General features: G+C 50.2%; 1 protein-coding gene across 4 annotated transcripts in view; it reads right to left on the bottom strand.

Annotated features, from left to right (window-relative positions):
• WHRN (whirlin) overlaps positions 1-22,702 on the bottom strand; it is an 88,788-nt gene extending 66,086 nt beyond the window's left edge. For all 4 annotated transcript variants that reach the window (XM_059143530.1, XM_059143528.1, XM_059143531.1 and 1 more), the window contains exon 1: positions 22,067-22,702. In XM_059143530.1, coding sequence (XP_058999513.1) covers positions 22,067-22,693 — 627 coding nt within the window. In that variant the 5' untranslated portion in view covers positions 22,694-22,702. The remainder of the gene's footprint in view (positions 1-22,066) is intronic.
• Between the last annotated feature and the right edge of the window lie 2,840 nt (positions 22,703-25,542).

Genomic DNA, 25,542 nt, shown 5'->3' with positions numbered 1-25,542 from the left:
CGCCTGCCTATGTCGCACTGGAAGTTAGGGGTTCCTTTTCCACAGCAACTAATTTTGAGTGTAGACCCCAGCTTCATTCTACGTTTCCCAGTCTGGGGATGGAAGCATAAGGAAGAGAGGAGAGCCCGCGCTGTCCACCCGGGGTGCATGCTGAGACTGGCCGTACTGCTTTCTTATGGGGCACCTGGAGCTGAAATGATGCTGTTTATTGAGGGACGGTCACTTAGCGGGAGGATTAACAGCCAACCCTGCAACTGGGGGGGCTAGAGCCTGCTCATACGAAGCTCACACTGCTGTTAAAATCACATTTGTAAATGACGATGAGTGTATGTAATGCCGTGGATCCGTGATACGCTGTACTGTGCAGGGGGGCCAAAGGATCTCCATCCTATCTTACAGGATAACCTCAGTGATGCAGAGATAAAAACACACAGGAGAAACAAAACGAAGCCGAGGACACCAACAGTGTCTCTTAGGGCGGCAGGATTATGGATGATTGTTATTTTGTTCTTCCTTTTTCTCAGTATTTTCCAAATGTTCCAGAATGATGATACATTACTTTTGATCTCAGAAAACAACAAGAATATGCCTCAAAAAGAGTATCTAGCTCTCTGACTCCCCAAGCTTGCCTGGATGTGCCCTGGGCCACGCTCTCTTGATTCCCCAGTACTCTGGAAAGACAAAAGGGGCCAAGGGAAGAGCTATCGCCCACAGTGGGGAGCCCTGGCTGGACTGAGCCTCTCCTGGAGGAGGCAGGGTAAGCTGGGAGCTGCCAGGGCCCCTCAAGTCCACAGCTAAATGTCAGTTCCCTCCAACAGATAAATGGATAAAGAAGATACTGTCCATATATTCAATGGAATATTACTCAGCCATCAGAAAGGATGAATACCCAACTTTTGCACCAACATAGACGGGACTGGAGGAAATTATGCTGAGTGAAATAAGTCAAGCAGAGAAAGTCAATTATCATATGGTTTTGCTTATTTGTGGAGCATAAGGAATAACATGGAGGACATTAGGAGAAGGAAAGAAAAAGTGCATTGGGGGGAAATCAGAGGGGGAGACGAACCATGAGAGACTGTGGACTCTGAGAAACAAACTGAGGGTTTTAGAGGGGAGGGAGTGGGGGATGGGTCAGCCCAGTGATGGGTATTAAGGAAGGCACGGATTGCACGGAGCACTGGGTGTTATACACAAACAATGAACCATGGAACACAGCATCGAAAACTAATGATATACTGTATGGTGACTAACATCATAAAAAATAATAAATCAATAAATCAATAAATGCCAGTCCCCGGTGGAGGGATAATGAGAATATGGCAGCTCTCTAAAAGTCTGCTTTTACAAAGCGTTTCCGAGAAGATGAGCAGGGAGAGATTTAGCGCTCCTTCAGCAAGTCCCTGGGACTCCCCCCAATAGGACAGCTGGGAAGGTAGAACCTGGGCGAAGTTTGGGGGGCAGGATGGAGAGGCCAAGGAGCAAGCAGAGCTCTGGGGGAGGAAACAGGGAAAGGGGTCATAGGGCAGCAGCAGCCTCAGCAGAAACCTGGGAGGCCCCCGTGCCTTCCTGGCCCCTCAGGATTCCTGAGTCCATCCAGGATTCTCTCCTCTGTGAAGACACTGCTAGCTGGCCTTCTTCCTCCCTGCTCCCTCCCTCAAGAGACTGTGAGCCTTAGCCCCGTCATCCACAGGAACAGAAGAAAGAACAGAAACGGTGCATGGAAGCAGAACTGCATTTGAGTCGTACTTCTGTCCCCTGCGAGTCGTGAGTCCCGCGGCCCGCGCTTCCCATCTCGAAGCAGCACCATGAAACATCACCCACTTCCCAAGGCGGTGGGGATTCCAGGACACCACGCAGGAGGCTCGGGGCCTTTGCACACAATAGGAGCTCAGCCACACACCGCTCTTCCCCGGGCATCTGCACTGAGAAGGGAAACCAGGTGCAGAGAAGCCTCGTCCCGGGAGTTACACAAGCAGGCGGGCGGCGGAGAGCACGGCTTGTATTCTGCACCGCTGGCTGCAGTGCAAGTCTCTTGGTCAGTTCTATAAATAGGCAGGCAGCAACCTTGAGAACTGAGAGGAGGTTAGCGCCTCTGGTGAGAAGACCACGGACAGCGGGAATGGGGAGGGCCTGGGAGGTCACCGGGTCTCCCGCGCCTCTGGTGTCTTACAGAAGGGGACCCCGGAAGCCCGACACGGGAAGGGACAGAGAGGGAACGACTACAGAAAACACAGCCAAGGACACACAGGAGGCCAGCCTCGGGTAGCCCCCTCCACCCCATGCACTCGGTTCCCCCGCCACAAGACTGAGGGGCCAGAAACTCTGACGGCCACTCAAGTGAAGACCCTTCCAGAACCTCTGATTGTTGGCCTTTTGGGTCAATGTGGGCTTCTGGGGGGGCTTGGAGAGCAAGAACTTCCTCCTCCAAAACTGAACCAGCCCAGGACTCCCGAAACGGCCCTTGGCACCCCAGAGCAGGCTCTCAGGATACCGCCTGGTACGGGGCTGAGAGATGCGGCCCCAAAGGCTCCACCCACTGCCCTTTTCAGCCACAACGACGTGTGACAGGAAGGCAAGGAGACGAGGGCGTAAGAAGCTGGTTTCTGTCTTCTCACCGCCTTTCTGTCTCCATTTTTTTCACACAGCCACTTGCTTGTGTGAACCGAGAAGTGAACTCCAAAGGCAATCTGGACGGTGCCCTCAGCCCCGCACATGCGCGGCCACCCCCAAGCTCGGGCGCCGACTGGGCCTCGGCCGCACCGGCCACTCGGTCCTCAGAAGAACCAGCAGCTTCTCTGGCTGGAGCGACCTTCGCACACCACGCAGCTCAGGCGGCAGAGGAAACTAGAAGGAGCCCCAGCCGAGAGACAGAAGCCCAGGCATGGCCCTGGTGCGCCATAGGCTCACTGGGTGGCCCGGGGCCGTGTCTTCCTCTGGCGGGGTCTCAGTTTTGCCAAGTGGCAGCGAGCAGCTTGAACTCACTAAGAGCTGAGGTCCTGCCCCACAAGGCCACTTCACTGTCCTCTGGTTGGTAGCTCCATCTAGAAGGAAAGGCTGTATTTACCCATGACAATCATGAGTCATGGCAGCAAAGAGATCAGGGGCTTTGGGATATGCAGGGACCGAGTCCAGGCAGCCCTCAGGGAGTGAGTCCTCAAGACTGTGCGGGCTGAGGCTGCTGCCAAGGTCCTCGAGCCAGATCCTGAGCCAGGGGGCTCTGAGGCTCCCTGCCAGCTGGAAGGGATCAACACCGGGGCAGACGGAGCATCCGAGGTGTGGAAGGAGGCCCACCGCAACCCGGAGTTACCATGGGCAGCAGGGGACCTCCCAAGGGACCCTAGGGCTGGGGAGACTGATGAATGTCTGTTTCCAATGGGACCGTGGCTGGGCGGCTCTGTTCGTCGCAGGCAGCTGTCCGTGGGCAGAAAACCCAGAAAACCACATCCAACACCCACCTTAAAGCAACATGCTCTGCCTGGTGCGAGTTGGTTGGCTGTCACCCACGCCCGTCTCCTACACGGCAGCCCGCACCAGGCTCCTGAACCGATTGCTCTTGGCTGTGCCACCCCACACAGGTTACTGACCCTCTCTGTTCATCTGTTTCCTGGAAAATGAAGATCCTAATTCCTCTCTCTCTCGAGGTAGAGGGGCCCTCTATGGCCCAGTGCCTGTCCCCAGAGAATTCAGTGAGCTGTGGCTAAAAAGTAAACAACGCGAGACCTAGGGAGAGACCACTACAGGCGGAGCAGTCAACAGAGCACGCGCTCCCACGCTTGATCCCGTGTGTTTGCTGGTGAGACTTGACCCAGGGCTCGCCTGCATTCACGGAGTCAGATCCTCGCGATCGCGATCTGACCGAGCAGACGGCATGGCTCAGATACCATCCATCAGCAGATGACTGCGGGGGGGGGGGGGGGCGGCGTGTTGTGATTATGGAAATGTAAATTATATGTGTATGTCTTCAAAGTTAATAACTTGCTCCTTGGATTAATGTTCTCAGGAGGCAAATTTGCCTCCCTCAGCTCTTCAGAGCCGACTATCAAGCTCCCAAATCACAGTCCAGGCGACAGGATCCTCCACTCCGCAGAGGACAGAGAAAGCAACGGGAGACGGCCGCAGTGGAAAGGGGACCGGGCGTTGTGTGTTCACACGGGAGACGCACACACGCTTCTATGTTCAAGAACATGCACCGAAGAGCGAGTGTGAAGTGCACCACGAGGTCACGGGACCATCAGACTGTTGTCCTCGGGGCATGCACAAAGGACGCATTCTGGAAACATCTCAAGGAAGGGCACCTCGTGGTGACTCAGCCAGCCTATTTCAGGACACAGGCCTGCAGAGTCAAGTTTTCTCTCCTCAGGAACAGAGATGCTCAACCTCAGGAAGGGGAGCCTAAGACCCAGGTTCAAGTTAGTGACCAGGAAGAGAGGAAGGGAAGATGTGCGCCTGCTTTTCCTGATCCCACCCTGATCCCCACCTTGCCCGGTGGGGGCTTCGTGTTCAGACTCACTGGGCACCAATCCTGACTCTGTTGACTTGCTGTGTGACACAGCAAATTACCCTACCTCTCTGTGCCTGTTTCTGCATTTAAAATGCCACTGTTGGAAGCATCATTAAGATAACATGGGGCCTGGCTGGCTCAGATGGAGGAGTGTGCAACTCTTGATCTCGGGGTCATGAGTTTGAGCCTATGTTGGGTGTAGAGATTACTCAAAACTCAAAGAGAGAGAGGAAAAAAAGGATAATGTAGACTGCCGATATGTAGTATATAGCACCTGGCACACAGTAGTACTAAATGTGAATTTCCTTCCTGAGTCTACCAGCTCCTTCTCCCAAACCTAAGCCCCAGAATTCTCTAAAGCTCTTATCTACATGGACACAAACACAGAGGTAGCTCTAGCCTCTCTCTTACAACTTTCCTCAGCTTCAAAAACATCCTTTCTTCCTTTATTCCTCACATCTGCCCTGCCTTTTTTTTTTTTTTTAATATTTTATTTATTTATTTGACAGAGAGAGATCACAAGCAGGCAGAGAGGCAGGCAGAGAGAGAGGAGGAAGCAGGCTCCCTACTGAGCAGAGAGCCCGATGCAGGCTCGATCCCAGGACTCTGAGATCATGACCTGAGCCGAAGGCAGAGGCTTAACCCACTGAGCCACCCAGGTGCCCCTGCCCTGCCCTGGACATTCAGCCCATTCCCACCACCTCCAGAGAGCCTTCCTGGATTACAAAAGACTCTCCATGTCCAAGAGCACCCAGCACACTTCTGTATTTTCACTGCCACCTATACTAGAGTCCCTGCGTCAGCTTCATACATCCTGTCTCTAGGACTCCAAGTTATGTTCCTTGAGGCACACCACATGTTCTGTTTTCTTTATAACCTCTTCCAACAAGATATTTATTGAGCTTTCTAAATGCTAGGCAGCCCCCAGGGAATCTGTTCAAGTGAGGCCGTGGAAAGATCAGGGCCCTACACTAGGGCTCAGGCAGCCTTAGGTCGGCACCCCATGCTTCTCCACACTCACGGGAGCACACACACCTCAGGCACACATGGGATTTAGCAAGAGAAGCAAAAGAGGGGTCAGGGGCTACAGCTCTGGAGCCCAGCTACCGAGGCTCCTGTGCCAGCTCTGCCACAAGGGGCTGTGAGGATTAAATTAGTTATCTGCATAAAGCGTTTAATGCCTAGAGCACAGGTAGGAGCTGCAAAAGGGTTAGATCTGATTATGATAGGGTCTCAACCTACCATCCATCATAACCACTGTCTGTCCTTCCAGAATGTTCTGTGCATTTTATAAATATGTGGAAGCCCACATACAAAAATATGATTGTCTGATATTTACATAAATTGACTTATGCTTAACATTTTCATCACCGTGGTTTTTTTTCAGCTAAAAAGATGTATTTTGGCGACCTTTGCCCATCAGTTCAATGATAGTAAGTAAGCTCATTTTTTTGTGTGCTATGGCACTCGCTCTTCCTGGCAGAGAAACACCACCACTGAATTCCCAATCCTCTGTTGTTGGGAATTTAGATGGTTCTCGGGTTTTGCCACTGCAAACAAACCCATGATAACATACTTTTTCATGCATCTTGAAGCACACGTGTGTCTAATTCTCTAGATCAGTGGAATTCCTGAAGCAGCGGCAAACACAACTTTTTTCATAACTACCCCTGTCCCTCCCTGTTGTAGTTCCTAAAATCACCTGCAGGGGGAAGCACTATGACATCGGTGCTTCTGGAAGACCGGACTTCCCTCCTCTGCAGCACTGTGGACGGGACTGGGTGGGGGCTTTCCGAGGCCTTTTCCTAAAGCAGGGTTCTCACTCGGGTGCAGGCATCCACCGTCCTTTATGCTTTCTTCCACAGGCTCCAGAAATCTTCTAGTTATAGGCAAACCTTGGCTCTATCTTCCAACTGCAAACTAGAGAATTGCAAACCACCAAAATAAAAAAGTACCTTTAGGGTAAGGATCCCCCTCAGGAGTTTCTCAGGGGAAAGGTACATTCACTAGAAAGCCATCCCCCAAGTTCTATCTCTTCCTGGTTAGGAGACCGCAGACAAGTTGCCTCAGCTTTATCTCCTGTTAAATGGGGCTACTGATGCCTCCTCTTTCGGAGGTACTGTGGGGACAAAAGGAGGACTGACGAAATAATGTACACAGAGCGTCTTGCACTCAGTAGGGTACATAGCGGGTGCCCGGCACATGGTGGCTAACATTACTGGTAACAGAATTACGGGGATGACCACACATCACCCAGATGAAGAAAGAGACTCTAGGTGGTGGTGTGTCTTATGAAAGGCCAGAAAGAGGGTAAGAGGCAGGGCTTGGATTTGAATCTCGGACTTTTAAAACTCGTGCTTCTCTCATCAGCACTGAAAGGGAGTTCGGATACCCAAGGGCAACCCTCTGTCTTGGCCTCACAAGATGGACAAAGTGAGAGTCTGAAAAGGGACATGGGACTAACAGACGATAAACAAGTGAGAGCCCTCTGAACTCGAACCCTGAGCTTGTGCTAGGTACAGCCACATGGGCTAGAAAGACCCTCCCCATTCAGACTCACTTGGAGGGAGGACAGAAATTAATGGAGTGGACTCTGCCACCGGGGCGTATTTTAATGTCATGACAAAGTAAAGCCCTAATTAGCCCTGTCTTCAGAGCGCCTTTCCTCTGCATCACATTTTTATCTATGTTAATTACCTCTTACAGGGACCACTAACTGCAACAGCTTCCCGGCCTCTGAAATCAGACTCTGTGTTGTAGCCAGGACATCCTTTTAAAATGCAAGTGGAGGGGTGCCTGGGTGGCTCAGTGAGTTAAAGCCTCTGCTTTCGGCTCAGGTCATGATCTCAGGGTCCTAGGATTGAACCCTGCATGAGCTCTCTGCTCAGTAGGAAGCCTGTTTCTCTCTCTCTCTCTAGGCCTGCCTCTCTGCCTACTTTTGATCTCTCTCTTTCTGTCAAATAAATAAGTAAAATCTAAAAAATAAAAAATAAAATCCAAGTGGACCCTGTCCCCTCCATGCCCAAATGCTCCCACTGCTTCTGATGTAAAATACAAACTCCACGCAGTGTGTCTCCGGCCTATGACGCTGGACTTGCTGCCTGGCCAGCCACATCACCTGTCCCTGTCACTGGCCTTTCTTACAGTATCAAATGCTTCAAGTTATTTGCACGTGCTGCTCTGTATTCCTGAAAATACATATCTCAACATACGTATACAGTGATTGTTTTATTTATATCCTTCTTGGCAGATGGAGAAGTCAGGGAATTCTGTTTTGGTCACAGATGTGTCAAAAAATATGAAAGACTGGAAATTGTGCGTGATTCCACATACGATAAAAGGCAATGAAGAAAATGCAAAAGAAATGTAAAAATCACCTTCCTCCTGAAACTGGTTGCCTTACTTTTAAAACTGACTTCCAATGAAGAATTTTACCACTCCTGAAATACCAACGAATTCTTTAGTAGAATCTAAACAATGCATGAATTTCCCTTTTCCCCTTGCTTGCTAGGAAGCTCACAACTCCACTTAAATATAAAATATTATTCCCATTAAAGGCAACACACACATTCACACACTTTCCAATATGGTTTCTGAGCTCTGTGCCTTTTTCATGATGTCCTTTCTAAGTTAAGTCACTCAATTATTTCTGAAGTAGGAAAAAATTAATCACAAATATATTACAAGTAAGTAAACACGGGATATGTAGAGTTCAAAGAGAATGTTAAATCACACCAATCATACAGGAAAACAACTGCCAAGTGAATGAATGAATGCTGGAGTACATCTCAAGGATCAGACACCTTATACATGGACTTGGAAGCATCGAGAGATTTTTCACAGATGCTTGGGCAATAACTCTGCTTTCTCATCCCACTCTCTCCTTCCACTCCCTGGACATACTTTACTGCTGCTGACTTTGGTCTAAGAATCATGTCATTTAAAAACATTCCGTTACATAAAAGTCCCCAAAGTGTTAGTTTACATTCCACTGGAACGCTGACACACACAGGTAGCGGTACACTGAGCAGTACACTGTCTCAAAGAACAGTAGCTTCACGTTGGTGTCCCTGACAGCTGTGGGCCTGTCAGGAGGCTAGGAGCTGGGGCAAAGCTTGCCACCATATGGCCACCCGCTCTGGCTCTCTGTGGACACCTCACCTCTTTAAGCAGCTACAAGCTCATGGAAATCAATTTAGACCGTAGAGCAGCCCTCTTCCCCAAGATGCAGCCCAACATATGCATGAAGCAAAAATAAACAGAAGCAGGTGATCCAACCACGGAGGAATGTGAAAGCACAGAAATAAGGATCCGGGGATAGGGCCGAGAATGGACAGCTAGTTAGGAGGGTGGAGTAATCAACATCTTCTTTCCCCTCTTGAGTTTTTCTTTTAACGTTGTTTCAATTTGCCTTTAATTGGAACTTTACAAAGTAGATTTCAAAAAATCAACTCTTCATTCTCTCCACTGTCCTTTCTTTATGAGTTTGACCTTCTCCAAGGGCTCGGTGTGAAGAAGGAAGCCTTTGCTCCAGGGCTGGGAACACCAGGATCCCAGAGCCTGGAACAGGGACCTGACATTTTAAAGCTCCTGATCTCTGGTATCTTTGCTCCTAAACGTCTCTGTGACTTAAGGCTGTGCGAAAAGGAAAAACACGAAGGATCAAAGAGAGAAAGAAAATGTTGTCCTTGGGGATAATGCTATGGGAAACTCGCAAGACAGTGACAGAATCACCATCCCCTTGCAAAAGAACTCAGGAGATGAGGACAGAGCAGATTCCAGAAAGATATCGATTCCCTTTTAATGCAATTCTTCAATTATCCACTAAGCCTGGCTTTTGGTCTCTTATAATTTAAGTAAATTGCTTTATAAATGTTCTTTTAAATTCGGTCTCTTTATTCTTTTCCTTTTTTTCTTTTGGGAAGAACTAACAAGATTCTAGGAGTCATCAACATAATCACTCAAGACAAGCCTCGATGGGTTTCCAATGGAGTTGCTGGGACCTAGAACCAATGTCCATAGCACATCCATCCGTCAGAAAAAATCTGATTATATACCAACATTTTCGTGGCCCAAGAGTGGATACCTGGATGGAGTATACTCTCCTGGAGGACACTTAACATTCCTGTCCCTCACCACTTTCTGTGCATTCCGCTAACAAGGGACAGGCCTCCAGTTTAATTCACCCTCGGACTAAAGAATCTGAATTCCAGTTGGGTTCCAGATGAATCAACCACCCGACAGCTACTCCTAACAACCATCTCTTAAAGAAAAGGATGATAGGTCTGAGGAGGTGGAAATGCAACACTCTTGTGATTAAATGGCCATAGGACATCAGTAAGTTACACATCAAAAATAAATGTACATATATCCTATACAATAGTGTTATATGATGTGTACGTAACCTTCTGCTACATGCTATTTATGTGTGGATACAGCTATACAAATAATAAACATGCAAAGGTATTCAACCTCACTATTTAAATTATGCAAATTAAAACAGAATACCTTTTTGTCCAACAGATCAGTAAAAATGGGAAAGAAATATAATATTCGGTGTTAGCAAGGCTGGGGGAAAATGAAGCATCCCATATATTGCTAACATTGATAGAGGATACTGTAAAATAAGAAACTCTTCCCCAAGAACAATCTGGCAACAGTTTACCAAGCCTTAAAATTCTCCCTATGCCCGGAGCCAATGCCACCTCTAGAAAGATAGCCCAAGGAATTTTTAGAGACGTGCTTCCAGATTAATGTGCCAGGACACATTGTCTAGAGCAGCAATGTGGCTAACATTTAAGAAACAAACCATCCGGGCGCCTGGGTGGCTCAGTGGGTTAAGCCGCTGCCTTCGGCTCAGGTCATGGTCTCAGAGTCCTGGGATCGAGTCCCGCATCGGGCTCTCTGCTCAGCGGAGAGCCTGCTTCCCTCTCTCTCTCTGTCTGCCTCTCCATCTACTTGTGATTTCTCTCTGTCAAATAAATAAATAAAAATCTTTAAAAAAAAAAAAAAAAAAAAAAAAAAAAAAGAAACAAACCATCCAAAAAGAAATCAGTCAAATCACGCACCTCTTTGCTATGACGCAATGGTTAAAAACCACGTTCTAGAAACATTTATCAGTCATGATACACTGTTTGGCGAGACAGGTTTCAAAAACTATGTTCAGAACGGCAGTTTTGTAGAATATTCCCAGTAGGAATTTACACACGTGGGCACGCAGGGGACCAGAAAGACGGCAGTCCAATTGTCAATAGTGATTATTTCTGGGCGAGCGGATCATCGATGTTTTGGGGGGTCTTTTTCCTTTGTGTTTTCCTGGGGTTTCCAAGCTCTATAATTGAACCCGTATCTCTCGGGTCATTAACACACGTGCACACACACATTTTATTTTAAATGCTTAGGTGGACTCCTCTGCTCCTCGTGTTTCCCACGAACCAAATAAGATGGCCCTTAATCTGTCCGGCCTGCGACGGTGCTGACGACCACCGGCCTCTCACTCGCGGCCCAGGAGATCCTGTTTGCGCTGTGCCCGCGCTGCAGACCCCACAGACGGCGCAGGCGGATTCGCACCCTCGGCTCCATCGATGAGAGGGTTTCCTAACTTGCGGATTTATCCTAATGGGGGTGGAGTCGAGGTCACAGTTAATCTATTTAGGGAATTTCCACAGACTGCGCAAAATAAAATCCCAACAAAGGTCTGGGCATGGCAAGAGAGATAAGAGAGGGTGAAGGGGGAAAAAGGGGGGGGGGCAAGAGTGCCCAGTGCTGTGGGGGTACCTGAAGCCTATCAGTAAGATGCACCGAGCTCGCCCAGGAAAGGGCAGGGCGGCCACGGCCCTGGCTGCCTGCTCACTCGGGGGGTTTCTGATCAAACGGCTGCAAAGCCCATCTCTGTAAGGAAAACAGCGTCAGAGAGGAAATGTCCATCCACTGAAACGGGGCTGTGGCCAGCGCCTTGCTAGGCTGCACACCCGCCAGGAGGTGGCAATGAGCGCACACTTTGGAGGCAGGAGGAAACAGTTCAAATCCCAGCCCTGCCACCTCCTACAAGCCTACTGGTGGCTGGCCACTTCTTCCTCTCCATGCTCGGCCTCCTCTCCCTGGGGGCTGCGCCCAAGAGCCGGTGGGGAGATCTGCGCTAAGCCCTCGCAGAGCTCCAGGCGGCACACAGATGCCGGTCCTTGGGGGCCGTATTTATTCGTGGGCTCAGAATTGCGAGCTTGGAAGCATCTTAGGTGCTGAGTATGCTATACCAAGAAGTCTTAACTGGTGCGGAAGAGACCCCAACACAGCGGTGGGAACACAGCAGGTAATCACGAAATGCTCAAATCAAAATCTGAAAGCCCCCAGTGCTTTCAGAAGTTAACTGTATGGCCATTAGTACCCCCATTTTAGAGACAAGGAAATTGAACAGGGAAGTTCAGAAACACGCCTGCTGTAGACTATTATTCTTCTTACAACGTTATCAAAGAGGCATTTGAGAATCAGAGAGGTCACGGAGTTTGTTCAAGGCCCCACAGGTGCATAGTGGCAGAGCCAGGCTTTGAACCCAGAGCCTCCAGCTCCAGGGCCCAGGCTATAGCATCACAGGATGTCACCTCTCTCGATGTTGGAGGGACAGATGCATCCCCTCAAGTCAACAAAGCCTGATTCTGATTCCTGGCTCTGCCACCTTCCATCTTTGTGACAATAGGCAAGTGACAAACTGTTTGCAATTTTTTGTACAACAAAGCAATAAAAGCAGTACCTACTTTGAACCTATTGGGCTAGTGTGAGGTTCAAGTGAGTTCATATATAGAAAGTCCAGAGAATACCGTCTGGATTACTGTAAGCCCTCAATACAGAAGTTATTACCATGGAGCAATTCAAAGAAACATTCGGAGATGTGTAATCTGTGTCACAACCAGTGAATCAGGGTCACTGTGCTGATGGGGCCGTGGGGGAGATGAGAGGGGTTCCTGCAGACAGGGTAGTTGTGGGTGGGCGGGACGGTCCACTGAGGCTGGCCTCACTGGGGCCGTGGGTGTCGACAGGTGCAGGGACCCAAGCTGCCTTTCAGAGGAGGGCAGTGCTGCCTGTCTGGTCAAGTGTGGACGGCACTCGGGGAAAAGCCAGAGAAACGGACTGTCTGCAGACAGAAGGGGGTCAGATCACGGGCAGCCTGAACACCAGGTTCAGGAGCTCGGCTTCTGCCCTGAAGGCTCTCAGCTCCAGTGCAAGGCGCCAGGCAGGGAACCACTTGATGAGCGACAAATCTGAAAGTGTGCCCTGCTTCCAGGATACTAAATGGACTGCAAGATGGGAGACAGACAGACGGCCAGGAAGCCGTTGCATTTTGGCCTCCAATGACAGGGATAGGGGGGAGGTGTGGTCTGAGAGGTGCTGGGGAGGGATCAGGCCAGGAGGGTCTAAACTCACAGAGGCTGGTGCAATCCCCAATGGGGAGACTATAGAGAGGAGAGCAGGTCAAGGTCACTAACTTGGGAAATGCCCATGATTTGTGGGCAAGAGGATGAGGTGCCTTCAGGGGGTCAGAAAGGAGCCAGGAATTTCAAGGCAAATAAATGCTTTTGCTAATACTGGGGAAGAGCTGAAAATTGAATGAATGAATGAATGAATGAATGAGTGAATGAATGAAAGAAAGGCTCTAAAAAGGAGGCCCAGGTCCTGGTCAGAGACAGCATGGGAGACAGGAAGGGATCTGGGGACAAACTGAACATACGGACTTAAACCCTCAGGACCAGAAGAACTTGTGGAGGGCAGAGAGGGTTTAAGGGAGTTTGGGAGAAGGTGGGATAGGCTTGGGGCCCCCTGAGGAGAGAGAGGAGGTGGCAGGAGAGATGGAGCAAGGATGAAGGTCCCGCTGGGCTCAGACACATCGCAGGACACCATACCCTCCCCGGCCCGCAGGATGGAGACAGCAGAAGGAAGACCTCTCCCCAGACTTCCTCCCTTCCCTACCTGCATGGAAGGATGATCTCGGAACACTGGACCACTCTTCTCTTTTCTTAATCAGAAACCTCTTAATGAAGCCTCACACACCATTTCAGATGTGGTTCAAATACATTCCAGGGCTTGTTTTTTTTTTTTTTTTTAAAGTACCGATGCCCTATTGTCAAATCACCACTTTCAGCCTGCATTTAATTGCTTTAATGGGTTCTGGAAAAACAGCCACCTTCTCTCCCTTCTCATCAAGGCCCCTGGGGAGCCCAAGAGGGAAGGATGCTGGGGAACAGGGATGGCGATGCAGCTGATCTGGGAACTATACTGTCACACATTGGCCTCTGAGCCCAGCACCTGCCCCACGTTTTTAAGAGAGGTGGGGACATACAATTCCATCCGATCTCCGGGCTTTATTACCTCTGTAAAACGAAAGAAAATGCAGATGCCAAAACCCAAACAGGAGCAATTACATTTTTAGAGAAATGCTATGTGGGAATATTGACCACATTTAGTAAATGACTCTGCAATTCAACCAGCTACGATGCATCGAGAGGGCCCTGAGCCCCAGTCATTTCTTCCAAAGGCACCTTTTTTCTTTTTTTAGACTAAGCAGGCACAACAGAAGACTTTCAAAGCCAAGAGGATGCCGTCAATAACATTTTTCATTACAATACCTGCAGTGGGACCTCCGTGGCCCTATTTCTCAAACTTCTGATGTGCGACAGTAGCAATAACCTGTTTGGAAGGGTGAGGGGGTCTGCATCACAGAGAGGCCAAGGGAGATGCTCAAGGTCACAGCCAAGTAACACAGTCAGATGAACCCAGGTCCATCTCCAAAAGCTATCTCTAACCTCTTGGGTACAGACCTCTCTTCCCTGGATTGTCCAACATATCAGTTGACCTTGCACTTCTGGAGCCCTGCTCCGGAACAGCTCAGGATAGAGACAGGGTGGGTCCACCCTCTGGTCAAGTCTTTCTGTGGATAAATGTCGGGGATGGGGGCAGATCCCAAAGGAAGGGGGTGCTTCCCAAACCTGAGTGTGATGAAGACTTGCCTGGGGAGCTTGTTAACTCTCGGGCAAGCTACATTTCTGAATCACTACTTCTAGATTACTTAGATACACCCTTTTGGATGCCACTTTGCTATGTTCTTCCCTGTAACCTGCAGCTTTAGAATCTGGTGAAGACGACATCTTGGGACTTGTTTACGGGAGGCTGAAATATTTGCTTTGCATTCAAAGTTGAGAGGATGCTGATATTACGAAAACTCAGGTAGAGAGGAAAAATAACTATGAAACTGGCTGCCAGCCGAAGCAAAGCCACAGCCAATTTAGTGGAAGGAACACAAATTCTCAAAGGACATGGAGGTAAAGGGGTTGGGACTGGAAAAGGAGAAAAAAATAAATTCACTCGTGCATTTTCGATAGAGGATAAAGCAGCTTTTAAACGTACATGTGATTAGCAGGAACTTGGCCTCTTCTTGAAATGCTGGGGCTTCTTCAAACCTGAACAGGGCTTGGGTTTTGTTTCTGTTTTTTTTTTTTTTTTTTCTTTTTTGTTCGTTTATTTTTTTAACAAAAATCCAGAAGATATATCTCACCCAAAGTTGGTTCATTGATTGCTTCAGAATGCATAAATGATTCTATTTTGGAATCACAGATACAGGCTGCAGAAATAACCCACTTCTGGGAATGTGGTTTTAAAATTGAGAGCAAAGCAACAAATGAACTAACCCAACAGGTCTCGTAGGCTAGCTGGAGCCACAAAGGGTGGGAAAAGCTCCTGCCCACCCAGACCACGTGTTTTGTTTTGTTTTTTTAAAGGTCTTTTGCTAAAGTAGTAGCATAGAGTTTCCCATTTACCAAATGTTTTTGTACCTATTAAGTCATACAATTCCATACCCATCCTGGAAAGGCAAGTGGGATATGCCTATGCCCTTTTCACAGCTCCAAAGACTGAGGCAGCCAGAGAGGGCACGTGATCTGCTCACAGCCACACCATTACCATCATGGTGAAGCATACGTTAGAACCTATGGCATTCCTCCGTGTTTTCCCCCAAGCACTCACTGCCTTGCAACGCACGGATTTTCTTCGGCTGTCACACTTGGGAACCAAGGAATCCTGAACTCGCCAGCACTGCACTGGATGCAAGATCATTCCATTTACTCTGCAAATATTTATTTACTAAAACACCTACTGTGTGTCAGGCCCTGTGGAGGTGCTGGGGTGGGTGTGGAAGCAATAGGGACCAAATCTTGGTTTCCATGGAGCTGATTTGTCGAGGGCAGGGCACACAGCCAACAAAACCAGTGGAAGGTCCTTCCATGGTGAGCAGTGCTCTGAAGGAAATTACAGCAGCATGAGGGGATAGGGTGGGGGCCTGCTTTGGAGAGAGGGTGGCAGGGATGTGGAGGCATGTGGATGTCACAGCACCTAAAACCCTCAGTGACTTGTGGCCCAGGGTGGGCCCGTGCCCCCCCTCCCACGGCTCCCCGAAGGCAGGGGCCACTGACCATCCATCTCTAAACTCTGAGCACCAGCCACAGGCCTGGGGGTGCGAAGTGCCGCTTAGAGCTTGCATGGATGAACGGCTCCCATGAGGATGGGTGGGGCTCAGACATGCCACCTGCCCTTGATGCATGGGCACCACAGTCCCCACTTAATAAAATGAAGTCTGCAGATGGTTCCCCAAAGGCTCCCGAATGTCAGGCACAAAGTACGACGCCTGCTTGCCTTCCAGCAGGGGGCCTGGCCCCGTCTTTCAGGAGAGTGGCTGCATGACTGCCTAGGGCTGGGTTCCAGGCAGGAACATAGGGCAGAAGGGCCACTTCGTTTCTATTCCCCATGGTGACCCGGGCCTGGTCAATTTTTACTCCTGGAGCCTGACCTTCCTGGCCTCCCCCGACCCCCTCCCCTCCAGGGAAGGAGAAAGCACCTGACACAGAGGCAGTGCTCACTTGCTGATGCCAGCCTCCTTTCCTCCCGGAGAGTTCCAGTAAAGCAAAGTTCAAACACAAGTGCACCGGCCCCGCGGTGCTGCCTCCTGCAGCGGACGCCAGGAGTGCACAGGAAACAAATGGTCTGATTCCTGTTCTCGGCACCCTTTGCCACCTGCCATGCTGTCAAAGTCAAGTTAAACGTCTGCAGCACAGGAACCTTTAAAAAGCAGCCCCCCACCCTGGGGCACAATGAGAAGCCTGTGTGAGCTCCCTGTTCACATCAGATTCTTGCTTGAGATTTTTTTTTTTTTTTAAAGGAAGAAAAAAAAGAATAGGTTTTGAAAGATTCGTATTTCAACCTCCAACCACCTCCAGCCGTTAAATGTCACTCCCTCTAATCAAATTCTCTGGTCCTTGCTGGGCACTAGTTTGGGGTCCCTGAGCAGTGGAGCCCAAACGCTGCTCTTCCGGGTCATAAAAGAATCTTGCTGGAAAGCCAGTTGGAGCCTAATCCCCCATGGACGCCTGCTTCAGGGCAAAGCCCTTTGCAGGGGGCGGATTGTGACTCGGAGGAGATGCACACGTGCCGGACGCAGGAGCAGACCGGCGTGTGAGGGGCGGCGCGTACTTGACAGGTGCGTACAGGCTGTGTGCGGCGTGGCAGAAGAGGGAAGCGACAACACACACCGAATCCAATTAGGCGGGGGCTAAAGGATCATCCTTATCTTTGCAGCTGCGTCCAGATGATCAGTCTGTGGCAGGTAATAAACAACGCCGGGCGTGTCGCAAGAGGGAGGTGACAGAAAAACAAGACTGGCTCCGGGGTAATTCTCCATCTCTTTCGTGTCCAGCTTAAAGCCAAGAGGCAGGACTCTTCTAATTAGTAATATCAATCTCTCCCCCACTCAAAAATAAGGGCATTCTCTTCCAGCCTACAAAACACTTTCTTCACGTGAAGAGGAAATAGCCAGCTGCCGTAGGATTTGGTCCTACGCGGGCACTGTAATTGTCTGAAACCTTGAGTATCAGCTTGGGCCACAGAAATAAATAAGATTAAATGAAAGAAATGGACCCTCTCAACGCACTATATCACACTCTGGATCCGGCCAGCAAACATCTATTTAATATGGAGTTTATTAATAGTGAGCTTTCAACATGTCATTGCTGGCAAGACCCACAGGACCCAGGAAAGAGGATGTGGGCCAGAGGAAAGTCTGTGCGTCCCCATGAACATGTTATCCATGGTTTCCAAATTGGAAAATGGTAATAACCCCAGTGGGAGAAGCTGCATTTCAGATACAAAGTTGGAAGTGGTAATCATTTATAATGGCTTCAGCTAACCATGTACAATGGGAAAATGACAAATGTGTCGTTTAGAATGTGCTGGACTAAATACAATCACTTATATTAATATGGACAGATTCTTTGCAGGTTATTATGCAGAGGAAGGGAGGGTGTGATGACTCTAATTAAATGAAAGGGCTGGCCGATGTTTTCAACTTCTGGAACGTTTCAAATTCTAATATGCCCCTTGGAGGAACCCGGGGGGGATGCTGAGATTGTAATGAAGCCATTTCATTTTTATTGGGATGAAACACACACAGGCCACACACATCCCAGCAGCACCCGGCTACCCTACACCCTGCACCCCATGGCCTACCACCTGCAGAATCGAGGACTTGGAGGGCAAGCGGGTAAGTGAATGTGATTTGGAGCGTGCCCCCAGGGGGGTGCTGTGCATGCCGCCTTCCCATGGTCATCCTCCCATTTACTCTGGAACGGCACCAGGATTGGTGTTCTTGGGTCGAGGGAGAGCAGTCAAGTTCTCATCAGCACAGTGTGTCTCCCGTCAATTTCCTGAATTAGTAGGAGGCTATACAAGAGAGCCAAGATTCTCATCTCTTAATCCTTAGCCAACTTTCTTAACTCTGCCTTAAATGAAATCAATCCCAAAAGAACAAGAAAACACCGGATTAGACATTCTAAATGCCTTCTGTGTAGCACATATGAGCAAATCACAGAATGTCTGAGCCCAGAAGGGACCCTGGGCAGACTCTGGGCAATCCACCCTAGGACACAGAGAGTCAGCCATTGGCCCAAGGTCACACAGCAGGCATGTGGCAGAGCCCAGTGTACCATCCCTGGTCTCTGGGCTCCTTGGCTAATTTACCAACACTTTCTGGCTGGAAACCTCTGAAAGGTCTATTTTTTTTTTTTTGGTTTGGCTCCTGTTCATTCAAGAGAGATTTTTCAAAAATCAAACTTTTCAATATAATTACAAATAGTAAATGGCTTGCCTTATCTGGGCCTGTCACTGATGATTTAGCAAATAGCCTTCAAGAGAGGGATGGGAGCCCCCTGGAGAGAGGAACAGAATCCTTGCTAAACTGCTCTGAGCAACAATGGATCCTTGATTTGGGAGAGAGAGAAGTGGAAAAAAAAATTGTACGTTCAATCGCCTTTGCTCCCTGGGAGGAGGTGACCCTCTCTGACTCATGAACTCTTAAGTAACTTTATTCTTAAAATTTTATTTTCTTTTTACTACACACACATACACACATACACACAATCTCTCCTTCAGGATGCTCAGAGGATCTTTTCCCCCTCTTTCTACCTGCAGGAGAAAAATAAAGGTCTTTTAAGATTGAAAACACATCTCAAGAGCCAAAACACAGAAACAAGTCTATATTGACAGATGAACAGAAAAAGCACACGCGCGCACGTGCGCGCACACACACACACACACACACACACACACACGAATATTATTCGGCCACAAAAAAGGGGAAGGAAATTCTGTCCTTTGCAACAATAGGGATGCACCTGGAGGGCGTTATACTGAGTGAAATAAACCAGACCCATACAAGCAAATGCTAGATGATCTCACTTATATGTGGAATCTAAAGAAGTCTAATTCACAGAGAAAAAAGAGCAGAAGAGTGGCTGCCAGAGACCGGGGAGGAAGGAAACAGGAAAATGTCAGTCAAAGGGTACAGACTTTCAGTTATAAAATGAGTAAGTTCTGGGGATCTAAGGCCCAGCATGGTGACTACAATAGATAATTCTGTACTGTATGCTTGAAATTTGCAAAGAGAGCATATCCTAAGGGTTCTTACCACAAAAATAAAATAACTCTGGGACGTGATGGATAATTAGCTTGATTGTGGTAATCCTCTTATCCCGTACGGGTATCACAAATCAATCACACTGTACACCTTAATTATATACAATTTTCATTTGCCAGTTCTACTTCCAGAAAGATGGGGAGGAAACAAACAAACAAATGAACAGATAAAATAACATTGAAGGAGCAAGAGAACAGGTCTTGTACTAAGTGCAATGGGGTCTATGGCACAGAAAAAGCAGAAAAACTGGTGATATTTGACTCAAGTCTGAGGTTTGGTTAAAAAGAGTGTACCCACGTCATAAAATCTCCGACGCCGGGCCCTACCGCACTAAAGCTAATACAGGGGGCTGAAAGTCAAGACCATCCTGGTGAAGGGCAGTGTATAACTTAGCGAAGCTGGGGCCTCTTTGAGCTTGAGGTTCAGGGACTTAATGCCCTTAATTTTGGGGAGGTGGGTCACCAGCCCCAGGGGTTCTTCTGAAGCGTCCTGATGCCGCCTGCCTATCCTGCCACCAGGAGATGCTGGCAGCAGAGGCCGCAGAGACCAGGTTCCGCCTCCTCCGTCTTAAATTCCACCCACACGGAAAGTCTGTTCCCCTTTCCCCCTGGAGTTAAGGTGACACAAAGCCGTATTCATTTTGCCTGTTGCTTCTGAAGGTTCCAAAGGGGTGAGTTCTGGGCAGGCTGTGTCTGGCGTTGGCCAGAAGAGGGGCACCGCGAGGCAGGAGCTCGTTTGGCCTCAGCCGACCCCTTCCAGAGGAAAAGGGACAGTCAGGGACCCAGGAGGCTGCTCAAAAACCACAGCACGAAGAGTTTAGGTTTTACGAGAGGAGCCACGGAGGCTCGGACAGGACAGGTGGGGCGACGTGCACGAGACCCAGGAGGGCCAAGCTGAAGCTCCGAGCCGCACAGCTCCAGCCTCTGGATGTGCCTGACACTGGGATGCCCACCGACGGGTGGCCCGTGCTTTCCCTGTCCGGGTTACCTGAGGCCTTTCCAAAGTCTGTCACCTTGTGATGAGTGAGTTACACAAGTCTTTTAAAATTGTCTCTAAAATTGAATCCACAATTATAATTGACCATTTGGATCATGTATCTTTTGAGTATAAATGTATCATCTGGAACTCCAGACCTTTTAGGGCCAAAGGCTAATGGACTATTTCTTTATAAATATATGGAATGTCAGAGAAGAGGGAAGACTGATGTCGGGGGGAGGAGACAGAGAGGGAGGAGGGCAGGTGCATGGAAATCCACAAGAACCTTGTCTGCTACACCCCCCCTCCCCAAAACAGTATCAATCATCAGGCTTTTCCCAGGAACAGCAGAGAAGTGTCTGAAATCCTCAAGGGGCAGGGGGCAGAAGGGCTGGCAACCAAACAAGGAAAGCGAGAGTCAGGCAGGAGATGGTTCTGCCCCAAGTGAACGGGCAGGAAGTGGGCTCACTACACACCTGACCATGGGTCACTGAAGAGGATACAGGAAGTAGCCCAGCAGGCCCTCAGCTGGTGTCCCAATCACCTACACTGAGGAGGACACGAGGCAGGGACAAACGGTGTGGTGGAGAGAAGCTGGGTCACAGGGCACCCTAAATCCCTAGGAAACATCTCCCCGCCTGCACAAGCTGAGTAGATCACTGTTTTTTCCCCAAACTTCTTCACTTCCTGTACAAAGATGGGCAAAGGTGGTGTGTGTGTGTGTGTGTGTGTGTGTGTGTAAACACCTTCAAGGGATTCTCGAATGCCCATGTACACCAAACACTGTCCATCTCATACCCCAACTGGTTTTCAACAGCCCTAGGCGGTGCAATTAGCAAACACAAAACCGCTTTAAACAGCTTGATTAAATCCCTAGGAGACGGTTGTCATGAGATTTTTCTCAATTAACAGACACAAAAAGTGCAGCTACTCTCAAGGGGGGGGGGGGATTTATTTGTGACATGCAGGCAAGGGCCTCCTTGCCAACAAGGTTAGGGACACTTAGAAGGTCCAGTGGCCCCATTTTCCTCATGGAGATCCAGAGGTTTGCAAAGGAAAAAAGAGTCCAGTCCCAGGACACACAGCCTGGTGTGTCCACAGCTGAGTCAGGCTGGAGCCCTGAGGATCACAGACAGCCTCCTCCCACGGGGCTGGTGCTAACAAACTTTCTTCCAGGGGTTAAAACCTGCCTGAACGATGAAAACAGCAACAGCAGAAGTGGGGACCACCCACTGATTACTAACCACAGGAGACCTTACCTTTTCCTTTTTTAATGCTGGTAAGAATCCCTGTCTTTCACACTTGTAATCATATATTTGTCCGTGTTTATCTGATGTCTGTCTCCCACACACTGCTAGCTTTTATGCCCAACACGAAAGCAGGCTCCAAGTCTGTTTGCCCACCACCCTATCCACAGCACCCGTTATCTATCCGCTGAAACAAAACTAGATGTTCCAGTCTTAAAGAAACATGCCTTAAGAAACACGGGGCCCAGAAAGATTAGGCAGTTTGCCTAAGGACACACACGGGCAGAGCTCCTGTCACTCTGTCCTGTTCTCGTCCCCAGACAAAAGGCTTACCTTGACAGCCTCAGCGTGGGTCACCCGGGCCAGGGACTTGTCGTTGACACGCAAAATCTGGTCCCCAACTCGCAGCCCTTCCTTCTCGGCCAGAGAGCCTGGCTCCACCAGCGACACATAGATGCCCACGCCATGCTCCGAGCCCCCGCGGATGCTGAAGCCCAAGCCCTCGTGGGCCTTGGCGCGCCGCAGGCTCACCAGGCGCACCTCCCCTGGCCCCGCACCGTCGGGGCCGCCCCAGGCGGGCTGCCGGTAGGGGGTGGTGGCGGGCAGGTAGAGGCCCTCGGCGGTGTACTGGTCGAAGAGCAGCTGGTCGGAGCGCGGGATGACCAGGCGCAGCATGGGCAGCAGGCGCCGCTTGACCGGGCTGTCCAGCAGCACGCGCAGGGTGCGCACCAGGTCGAAGACGTTGCGGCGCGCGTGGTACGCGTTCAGGCAGTGCGTGAACTGCTCCCGCTCCGCCTCGCTCAGCAGCGCCGTCAGCGCCTGGTGCAGCTGGCGCACGTTGGCAGACAGAAGCCGCAGCCCCGCGCCCCCGCCGCCGCCGCCGCCGCCCGCCCCGGCCGCCGAGCCCACCGAGCCGGTGGAGGACGAGCTCACCGACAGGCCGTCCAGCGGTGCGTTCATCTCCCCGCCGAGGCCCGAGCGGACGCGGGGCGCGCCGAGGGGCAACTGCGGGCGCTCGCCGGCACCGGAACGGCAGCCGGAGCCCGCGGGGAGGGGGGGGGGCGCACAGAGACGGCGGCCGGAGTCTGGCTTCGCGGCGAGCGGGTGGGCGCGGAGAAGGGGCTGGATCCGGGGAGAGCGGGGACGGCGGCCGGAGTCTGGGTCTGGGGGGCGAGGCAACGGTGGCAGAATCCCGGGGGGATCGCGGAGACCGCCGCTGGAGTCCCGGGCGCGCGAAGAAGGAGGGGTCCTGATCCTGGAGTCCGAGGGGCGCAGAGACGGCAGCTGGAGTCGGGAGGATACGGAGACGGCGGCCGGAGTCCGGGCAAAGCGGAGACGGGCGACAGGGTCCCGGGGGATGTGGAGTTGGCGGCTGTAGCCCGGAGGTCGCGGAGACTGCGGCTGGAGTCCGGAGTGGCGGGGGTGGGGGTGCGGGACGCGGAGAGAGCCGCTACATTCTGGAGGGCACAGAGACGGCGGGTGTCTGGAGTGGGGGGCGCAGCAAAGCAGACCGCCCCGTCACACCATGCCCGGGGCTCCCCCAGCCGGGCCGCCCGTTCCTCTCGGGCTGGGGGACCCCAAAGTCTTAAGTTGGGGTGGGGGCGCTCTAGTCCCCCAGCCCCTCGAACCGCAGCCCGTGGAGCCGCGCGGGCGTCCACGAGGGGCTGCAGGGCATGTCCGAGGATGCAGCAGCCCCGGGACCCCCGCGGTCCTGCGCCGCCTGGGCGCAGACGGAGCCGCGCCGCCGCGAGCCAGGACTTTGCGAACTGTTGAGCTGCCCGGGGCCGATCTTCCAGCGAGTTCCGACGCCGTCGCCGTCGCCTGCCCAGACTTGGCCCCGCCCCCTGCCCCTCCCCCTCCCCCCTCCCCCCACGGGCTCTTCAGGAAATGACGTCCCGCCTCGCGCCTGGCGGTTGCCTGGAGACGGGGTGAAACAGTCCAGCCCAGGGGAAGAAAGGGGTGAAAGTGGGGGTTGGGGTGGGAGGAGCTGCGGGGGCCCCTGCGAAGCCCCCTCCCCTCTTCTCCAGCCATGAGTTGAGATCGGGTGGGTTCCAAACCTATGCTCTTTGGGGATCGAAGCCTAAGCCTCAGGACCGCTTTGGAGCAATTAGCCGGCTAGCTAATTGACAATTATAGGGGAAAATAGCCAACTTTTTGCCTCTAAACTGCTAAACACCCTAGGCTCGGTTTCCTACCTTAAAACGTTGCGTTCTCCTCTTGCACTCCCCGACTTACAAGTTCAAGTGTTTCTGTGGACGATGGTTGGGCGCCTACTGTGTGCAAGAGATATATACAAGCGTATTCTGGGTGCCTGCCGACTGGACCACCACTCGGGAGGCCAGAAAGCCGCTTTCAGAAATATAAGTGTACACAACCCGCATACACACACAAATGGGTGAGTGTAAGACTGGTGAAATCTGAATAAGGCGGGTGAGTTGTATATCAAAGTCAATGTACTGATTGTGATCTCGTCAACACAGGGGAAAACATGGGATGTCTGTGTATTTTTTCTTACAACTTCATGTGAATCTACAATTGTCTTAAAATAAAAAATTTAAAAATTTGTATAAAGGACTGAGGAGAAAAGTATTCTGTGCCTTCCCATTCCAGGATGAAATGGGAAGATATTCCAAGGTGTGGTGGCCTAGAGTTCTCCCCCACCCCACTACCCAAATATGATCCAGATTCAAACGTGGCTTTCTAAGGAGCCCAGTACACACACACACACACACACACACCCAGTCAACTGACTCTCCTAAACTGTTCTCCTATAGGAAACTTTCTTTTCCCTAAAAACGTGGAATTGCCAATGAAAACTTCTACCTGCCGGAGAGAGAGAATGACTATCATCTAACAGAGCAGTTTGAGCTAGCCCTAGAAAGATGAAGCATCCATTTATTTATTCACTTACTTACTTGGTCACTCTTGATTCACTGTTTTTCAAGCACCTATGCTGTACTAGTCATGTACTGGGTGCTAGAGACACTGGGTAAAAAAATGAAATCATGGGATGGCTGGATGACTCAGTCAGGTAAGCATCTGCCTTTGGCTCAGGTCATGATTCCGGGGTCCTGGAATCGAGTTCTGCATGGAGCTCCTTGCTTGGCGGGAAATCTGCTTCCCCTTCTGCCCTGCCACCCTTGCTTGTGCTTGCTCTCTCTCTCTGATAAAATTTTAAAAAACAATGAAATCACTCAAGGAGGTCATTGTTTCATAGGGGAGAAAGACCAGACGAATAAGTAAAGTTAAAAACCAGTATGGTAAATGTCATGATGGCTGAGAGAGTGCAGGTTTAGGGGAGAATATTTGATCAACTTTATCAAAGAGGTGACACCTGAACAAAGGTCCCCCTAAGGAGAATGGACTTTCTCTTCTGGGCATTGGATAATCACAGAAGGATTTTTAGCTCTGTTACGTTAGTGCATGCCCAAAACTGAGGTTGGGAATCGAAGCTATATTCCCTGCACCCCCAATCTTCAAGTGTCTTATTCACTTCCCTGAGACAGATCTAGGTTAAATTAATACCCAATGAATGTATTTGTCAGAGTGTTTTAAATAACCCGTTAAGCTACCTTTGGACATATCCGTCATGGCCCTAGGTTTAGCAGCTAATGATGTGTATGGTTCTTCCTCCTTTTAACTGCCGCTGAAGTCTTTGATGCAATAAGCCAAAAATATTTAGATAAAAAAATCAATCTCCCCCATTCCCCAATTATATTAATGGCATATCTCAAAATGTCACCATGCGGGGCTTAATTATATGCAGTTCATGTTTTCTGCAAATGTATTTCATGCTCAGCTTTCACTAG

Source organism: Mustela lutreola, chromosome 12 (genome assembly GCF_030435805.1).
Source record: "Mustela lutreola isolate mMusLut2 chromosome 12, mMusLut2.pri, whole genome shotgun sequence".
In the NCBI taxonomy this organism is placed as follows: domain Eukaryota; kingdom Metazoa; phylum Chordata; class Mammalia; order Carnivora; family Mustelidae; genus Mustela; species Mustela lutreola.
This window is presented reverse-complemented; position numbering and strand designations above follow the sequence as displayed.